Source organism: Etheostoma cragini, chromosome 1 (assembly GCF_013103735.1).
Source record: "Etheostoma cragini isolate CJK2018 chromosome 1, CSU_Ecrag_1.0, whole genome shotgun sequence".
NCBI lineage: Eukaryota > Metazoa > Chordata > Actinopteri > Perciformes > Percidae > Etheostoma > Etheostoma cragini.
The window spans coordinates 183,026-191,319 of NC_048407.1; the positions used below are offsets into that span (position 1 = coordinate 183,026).

At 43.2% G+C, this 8,294-nt stretch overlaps 2 protein-coding genes across 4 annotated transcripts in view; one reads left to right on the forward strand and one right to left on the reverse strand.

Moving 5' to 3' along the window:
- Positions 1–8,133, reverse strand: part of igf1rb (insulin-like growth factor 1b receptor) — a 47,189-nt gene extending 39,056 nt beyond the window's left edge. For 2 of the 3 annotated variants that reach the window (XM_034873603.1, XM_034873591.1), the window contains exons 1-2: positions 3,847–4,844; positions 734–1,300 (exon numbers count right to left, since the gene is read on the reverse strand). In XM_034873603.1, the coding sequence (XP_034729494.1) occupies positions 734–1,300; positions 3,847–3,937 (658 nt within the window). In that variant the 5' untranslated portion in view covers positions 3,938–4,844. Of the gene's footprint in view, positions 1–733; positions 1,301–3,846; positions 4,845–8,122 lie in introns of those variants that run through there. The other variant, XM_034873597.1, reaches the window with a different exon arrangement.
- Positions 7,734–8,294, forward strand: part of ap3s2 (adaptor related protein complex 3 subunit sigma 2) — a 7,738-nt gene continuing 7,177 nt past the window's right edge. Inside the window, exon 1 of the mRNA XM_034873708.1 lies at positions 7,734–7,993. Within this exon, the coding sequence (XP_034729599.1) occupies positions 7,925–7,993 (69 nt within the window). The 5' untranslated portion in view covers positions 7,734–7,924. The remainder of the gene's footprint in view (positions 7,994–8,294) is intronic.

An 8,294-nucleotide genomic window follows, 5' to 3' on the forward strand; every position in this document is an offset into this window, starting at 1 on the left:
ACACACACACACACACACACACACACACACACACACACACACACACACACACACACACACACACACAATACATTGTCTGAAATGCACCAGCAGCAAAACAAGTCATCTAAAACGCTGCAGTGGTAAACACAAAATCAAAGGGAGGGTTCACACTCACGGTGCCTGAAGAAGTTTAACTAAACTCAGGATCATTTACTCCTTAAATTCAGTTAGGCAGATGAAAACATTTGAAGTGAACTTGCATCAAACCAAAAATAAGTGCCACACAACACCTGGATATGTGAGCATTTCCTACAGGTAACCACCCTAAAATAAAAGTTTTTTGAAGTTGTTGAACAGTTGTTGACATTTGATAGTAAGTAATTGCTCAACTTCAGAAAACTTCGGTCAAAGACGACACGGGTTGGGGCAAAGAAATGCAGCCTCCCATGATATCTCTGTTTAGTTCTCTCTTTATCTTTCCTTAACTTGGATAAAAACCTGAGCTATATTACAGCAAAGATCTGCAGTCAAGTCAATCATGCAGAAAAATATCCCCTTGCTTTTCTCCTTCCCCACAGCCAAAACACAACAGCTAAGGCAGTTAAAGTGACAGGTAGCTGGCCACAGCTTTAGGCACAGAGCCACTCATCACACTCCCAAATTCACATCTAAACAACTCTGGCCAAAGGCTAGACTGCCTGATCTGTATGCAATTCCGATCCCTGACAAGCCATCGTGGTTGGCAGCCTACCTTTCTGGCAATGATTGGAGTTCCAGCAGCGGTAGTTGTAGTTGTCGTTGAACATGGTCTTTCTGCACTGAGGGTTGTTCTCCATGATGCCTGGACAAACGTCGCTGCACTCCTTGGACTGCTTGTTGCCAGCGATGTAATTGTTGAACTCTGCGTCCAGGATGAGGGACCAGTCTACGGAGTCCAAGTAGCAGAGCTCGGGGTTCTTCTCAATGCGGATGGCACCACGGGTGATGTTTCTCAGGTTATACAGCCCAATGTCCTTAAGGCTGGTCATCTCGAAGATCACAAGGGCGTAGTTGTAGAAGAGGTTGCGGCCGCGTATGACGGTGAGGTTGGGAAAGAGCGTGCTCAGACTGTCTAGGCCGGACACTCGGAACAGCAGCAGGTAGTCTGTGATCACCGTCAGCTTGGGGAAGCTGAGGGAGCGGAACACTTCCTGGTTGATGTTGTTGTTGTTTTTGTCACCGATTAAGAGGATCTGCAGGTAGCCCTCCACCACGGTGCAGTTCTCTAGACGCCTGAATTCAGTAATGTCGTTCCCAATGTCGATGCTGGGACCACAGACTGTGAGAGGGAAACACAAAGGACAGGGTGAGGGGCTGTAATCCATTTCATACAACAGTAACGTTAATAGCCAACACATCCTTTGCTCTGTTCACTTTTTTCTTTTTTTTGCTGTATAATTTCTTTTGATGCTCTTTATAATACTAGTTCTATCATCAATACAGTATTTTAGGGCATTGGCTTAAATAAAAATGTTCTTTTAAAGCTAAGCAGAAAAACAATTACACACAAACACATTCTTTCTAAATAACCTCGATAGCTTTAATCATTCATTTACTCATTAAATGTAACCATTAACAAAATAATGTTCTCCGTTTCTGAAATAGTGCTATTTATAGAGAGATTGATTTCCCTTGAGAACTGTTTTCATTTTCAGAGTCATCTTAACATGGCATGACAAAGTAAATACTTGAGTCAGGTTCAATTCAAACTCACGTTAATAGCGCATGAAATTTACATTGCTCTGTCATCAGGCTATTAATGCTTTTGTGTCCACTTCATATGTTTGAGTTTTATAACAGAACATGTACATGCATGGGTACTATTCTACTATGAAAGACATCATCCATAAAAAATGTACACAGTCTCAGTTGATCAAATATAGTAGATGTGACAAAACGTTTTAAACAAAAAAAGCTTATTAGTTATTATTACCAAAGTATTGGCTTGAAGAAAAGTCACCAGTTATAACAATTCATCCATGAATCTCTGTACTAAATAAATTGTGAAGACATCTCACTCAAAATCACAGATGTCCACCTCATGGTGGCCCCGACAGGAACAGTAAGGGAGTCAACAAAGTCAGTAATATTTATCCTCTGGGGACCATGAATGTACAGTGAGGAAAATAAGTATTTAACACCCTGCTATTTTGGGTCTGAAATTGTCATCGTAGGGGCATGGCCATCTTTCATCGCAAACTGCTCCTAATCCCGCTCATGGAGATACTAAACAAAAGTTTCTGATCAAAATGTATTTTGTTTTCAGCTATGTGAAAATACAGATAGCAGGTGTAGAAGCTTAATAATTCCCCCTCCCTCTCCTCTCACACTGACACATTTTAAACAGCTGAGCCCACAAGCCTATCTCTGCAGCTTTGATGAGCCTCCAGATCACAGAATTACTTTCGATAACCTTTTCCCATCCGGCCGCAGCACCCAGACTTTCCGCAGACAATCAGAGGAAATCCACTAGAATTCCCATGAGAAGAAATAGTAAGCAATACGCCCTCTAGGCTGGTGGTTCTTACACTGCCTCTAGACTGCAAGCAGCAAGTCTGTGAACTTCCCATCCTGTATAGCGACAGATTGCCCGAGGGGGGAAACATGTTAAGAAATACCTTTCCACATGAGAGGCAAGGTGAGAAGAAATGCGCTGGGAGGGAAAAAAAACCTACTTGACAGACAATACTTGTTTGGTTCATCTGAAAGGCTGTGTCTGAAGCAACAGAGCTGAACCTGCTTAACCAAAGCCTACCAGCTGCTCTTTAGTCCCACCTGATACCTCAAACCAGCAGGAAGAACTAGAGTCTAGCCATACAAGGAACCTTTACACAGCTCCACTCCGGAGCAAGGATTAAGGTAAGATTTCCTACGGGAGAACCTCCCTGCTTCTCTCAGGTTTGTCCTGGAACCACTGGGGCTAACAGTAAACCCCATGACACTCACTTCACAAGCTCCTCACTCTTTCCAATCAACAGAACTCAGTCTGTTTTGCTTGTGAATGTACTTTGGCTTGTTCTATTTTAAAACCCAGACCCTGGTTCAGGCGGTAAAACCACAACCAACCAACTGCTGTTGCTTGTTTATTATGTGATGACACGTCTAATCTATTAGATTTACAGAGCTGAAAAGTCAAGGTAGTAACAACAGACTTATGTTTGCCCCCAGTGTGCAGTACTTTGTCTCACTTCAGTATAAAACTAATACATCCCATTTTTGGATGTAGAGGAAGACGAGCCCAACTAAACTTAGTAACGTAAGTTGCTGTTTTGTGTTTGCTTGATTTCTAACTGCCCACAATGTGACTCAGAGATGACAGTGTGGTGTATATATAGCTCGATGGACTTTCTCCATTGGCTGAGTCATGGTAATGTATTTACAAACACACTTAAAGCTGAGTCACTGTCTATGTTGTGTTTAAAACCAAGTTACAATATTACAACATGACTTCATACAATAAATAACTGTATTGGAGAAAAACCAGGTTAACTACATTTATTTGCATTAGGAACACAACGTTAAATAATTAAATGTTTCCCCCACTAAGACAAAATAAAAAGTCCTATATACAGGATCATTGCAAATCGTTCATTAACCTATAGCCACATAACTAGATTGTGACATGCTACATTTCTTCTTCTCTATTAACTCTACATGCATCTTTCTGATATTTTCCCCATAAATACAGAAATGTAAACCGCCACACAGAACAGTGTTGTGTCTCTCTCTGCCCGTGTGTCCAGTGTTGAACTATATATAGGCCACGGTATGTGTAGTACAGCACGGGGTCTCGTTTCGCCTGGGCAGTGGAGGAGCTCTACTTACCCTCTGCGGTGGCGGGCCGGAGGCAGGACGACAGACCCAGCATCAGACCCCAAAACAAGGTCAAGCGGCTCCATTGCGTCCCAGACTTCATTCCTGGAGGTGTAAATCCTCACAAGTCCTGTGAAGAAATGAAGCTAGAGGGAAGGAAACTTGGGCAAACCCTGCTCAGAATTATTGAAACGCTTTCAAATCTCCAGTCAGCCCCTTTTAGCAGTTAGCCAGCTAATGGAGCTAATGGCTAGCAGTGTAGCTTTCTCACGTTTCCTAATGGAAGTCCAGTTATGCTCCAAAATGTCCAATTTATTCCTCTGGCTAGAAATGTATTCATAGTTCTGTTTTATTCCTGCACAATGCAACTAATGCGGTTATACTAGCGGCAGGGACTCCTCCGTAATCCGCATCTTCCCACTCCATAGCTGGAGGAAAACCCTTGAACGTCCCGCTGCTGGAGGATCCCCGGGAGGCAGATAACGGATCACCCCCCCCCCAACCCCCCTTTAAAACGACGATGGGAAGAGGCTGTCTGGGACATACAGTAACATGTTAAAGCAATGCGCAGCCTCCTTGTGTGGACGACACGACGTATGTTTCGAGATATATCCAGGGTAACATCTAGTTTCAGACCGCAGCCGCCGCCCCCTCCTCCTCCTCCTCCTCCTCCTCAGACGCGCATCAAGCGCGCACACACACACCGCGTTGTGTTGGTAGGAGTAATTCTGGAGTATCGGTGAAAATAGAGTATTTGACCTTATTGCTTCGAGTCAAGTCCTTTGGCTATCTCTCGGCCTCCGTCGCGTCGACAGCCAGCTGAACGGGTAGCGTGGCTCGCCCCTCCATAACTGTCTGGGGGCTCGCCAGATGAACGCAGCTCCGTGGACACACACGGGCTCCTTGGACCAGTCTGCAGTCTGTCGTGTTCGCTGTAAACACGGCGCCCTGCGCACAGATCGTCTCTGTTTCAACAGATGAATCACTCGAGCCTCGGCCCCGCCTTCCGGGCTGGGAAAGGGGGCGTCGCTCTCACTGCAGTCTAGCGGAGAGATGGAACCACAGGGACTGCTCTGGTCCTCACAAGGAGGTCAGTTTAATCCACCTCGGTGTGTTTTAGTGTCGTTAACAGAGTACATTTTACTCTATATTAACAAGAGGACACCGCATACCCTAACTTTATTATGTACACCAAAAGACCATTTCACAACAACAACTTTCCTTGTACATTCACTCCATACACGTGGCGGGGGTTGTTAACTGGACCGTCATTAATCTACCAGTAGCCTATAAACAAACGTAGGCATACTATCTAATTGGCTAATGCATTCGTGTGTGCGGCGTTCACGTCACCATAACAGATAAGAAAATGTAGACAGAGTGAGACCTCAGAACCTCCCTTGGCCTCTGTGGTCACCGACTCGGTGGGAAGGATACTCGGGCCCGAAGATCCAGGATCCGGGTTGTTTTGCTGCTCATAAATAGCAGGAGAGACTGCCGAGTCTGTCTGCTCCACCTGGAATTACAGGTTGGAATCGACGCCGTCACAGCACAGGCTTTATGTACGTCAATAATTGTATAAGCCATAAGTCATTCATACATGCTTACAAATGTTATTTGCGTCTTAATAGTCACACATCCTTGTGCTTTTCGGGGGCTTGTTCCTGTGTTATGTCTGCTTAATTGAAAATAATGTGTGGCCAAGGTTGTTTTTACATCATGATATGATACATACGGTTTTCTACTTTGTTTAACGAAGCCGGCCTAGCCTATATTTAATCTAACTAATAAAATGACATATCATTGTATTGTTCATCAGCCCCTGGCTTTGTAATATCAGGCTGTGATCACAAAAACTCCTCACGTAAGCATGTCTTTTGCATTTTGTTAGTAATTCATGCAAAACATTTGGCTCTGGGTTTGATCTGAACATGCTGCCATCTCGAGGTCAGCGCACCCAACTGCGATTTTACAGTCAAATCCATTAGAAGATGGATGGGTAAAACTCCAATTTTAACATTTTAATTTGGCTTTACTGACATGGTTTAAAAAAGGAATGATGTTGTCTTTCAATATGTTGTTGTGGGAGTTTGCTGTAGAGGAGCTCAACAGGGATCAACTACTAACCTAAAAACCACAAAAAAAGACAAATAAAGTCATACTTTAGTCTTGCAAGCTAAAAATAATAGGGAAAGAATGTCACTTACTGGATGTCCCTCAGATGTGGGAATTTCAAAATGACTTATCTCACCAAAGTCCAGTTGAAATGCTCTTTTGAGGTCCGAGGCCCAGTCTGAGGATGTGGAGGTCCAGCAGCTTGCGATGCTGTGAGACAAGCAGACAGTAAACAGTAGCGTCCATAGAAGAGCCCCTGACAGTTTTGATTATTCCTCTAATTACAGGTCGCCTTTATCACAGCAGAGCACAGAGGCATTACTAGAGCCACGCATTACCTCAGTTCTGGCAGACAGCACTCAACATCCGCCACAATCCAACAATTAGCACTGAGAGAAAAGAAATGCACATTAAAAATGAAGTAAATATCAGTGGCCACCCAAGAGTCCAAATACAGTGAGTCACCATCTAACAAGTGCTCACTGTACCAACATGACCTCCCTGTGCCAGAGAATGTTGTGCCTGTCAACTTGCATTTGTTAAGTCCAGATTAACGTCCCGATGAAGGCGGCCGACTGGCCCACCTACCTCGACTGTCCAACTGAAATCCATTGTCACACTGCACTCATGTGGAAATAAGCCTGTTTACCACCAACGGGTCACACATGCTAATGAGCGTCTGTTTGTTTTCCACTGTGCTCATGCAGGATGAAGGGAATTCAGAGGGGAAATAATAGACGATATGCAGACAACAGCCCGGGTGGCTTTGCTGCGCTAATGATGAAAAAACGTAGAACAGAGAATTAATGGATATGAAATCAGAAGGAAATGTGGTCTGCCATTTTGATGTTGCTGGGTCACAGAAATATAGCCGGCCTGGTTTAGAAGTGGTGGGGCAGTTGTGTCTCAAGAATAGACCCCAGCTTTGTCTGATGAACCCCCACCTGACAGGTAAGGTATATTATTGTGTTGAATTAGAGACTTGCCTACACCATTAACTGTAACTCCTACACAGGCTTTGGTTGATATTGATGTCTTGGAGGCCTGATGATGAGAAACAGTGGAATCCCTCACCAACGCTGACTTTACAAAAGCTACACATGGACTGAAAAAACACTCTCATCAAAAATAAAAAAAATATTAGCTTTACCTAACTGCTATACCACATGATCACATTTTACTCCACAAATATGTCATGTCACTGTGTTTTGGGAAATACAGATAACTAATGTTAATAAGAAGCAGGGAAACAATAAAGTTCATACACTGAATGTGTTTCAGAATTAGATTTTGAGTGAATTCTAGCCACAACGTATGCTGTAAGTTCAGTTATCTTCACATTTATCCGGTCCTAAATTTTGCCCAACACATCATGTCTGAACTGTGATTTTCTCAGTTTTGGAGTATTTCTGACTGATTTTTCACCATGTTTATTGCATTAAAGAATCAAATGAGTACATTTCTTTGGGTTATCCTGGCTGTGATCTTATTCGGGATGTGTATATATGGAACATAAAAAATAGTTATAGACCTTTCTCTGTCTGCATGATTCAAACAGTACCCAGGTTTCTGATAATCTGAGTAGTTGTGTCTTCATTTGTTGGGAATGTAGAGAAACCTGGAAACAGTGTTAACACGCCACAGAATCCTGGTTTATATCACTTCTACGTTTCTGAGAAGAGGATATGATGTTCACATGTGCATCCTCCATGAACCTGCTCATTGTTTCTATGGCAGAGCCTGAACAGCAGAGTCCATGATGCAAACGCACTCAATGACCTGCCCGGAACAATCAGAGGTATTTGTTTGAGGTCGAGTGCTGAATGTGGAGACGCAACCGGATGTAGCCTAATAATTAATCCGGCAGCTGGTTGAGAGGCAGTTTAGCACTCTAACTAACGTAATCTAAACAGTCAATACCTCAATAATTTAATTACTACTTTATATTATCTTTTGACAACACCAAAGAACAGTCATGATTAAAGCCATCTTGATATTTAACAACCACGGAAAGCCGCGGCTGATCAGATTCTATCAGTATTTTGTAAGTACTTGTAGTATTTCTGTTGTGTTCACGCTTGTTTAGCTAGCTAAGAGTTAGCGTGTTGTGCATGATCATGCCCACCACATAGTTACATAGAGCTGGATATGTGAGTGTACATAAGCTACTTACAAATAACGTTGTCTGATGCTAGCTAGCTGTTAGCTTAGCATAGTGTGGTGACTGTTCGGTTTTTATGTAAGGGGCTACCGGAGGCATAAAAAAAAAGAAGCCTTGAGCCTCCCTTCGCCAGGGAGACATTGTACATTACATCTAGGACCCTCCAAAATGACAGGGATAAAAG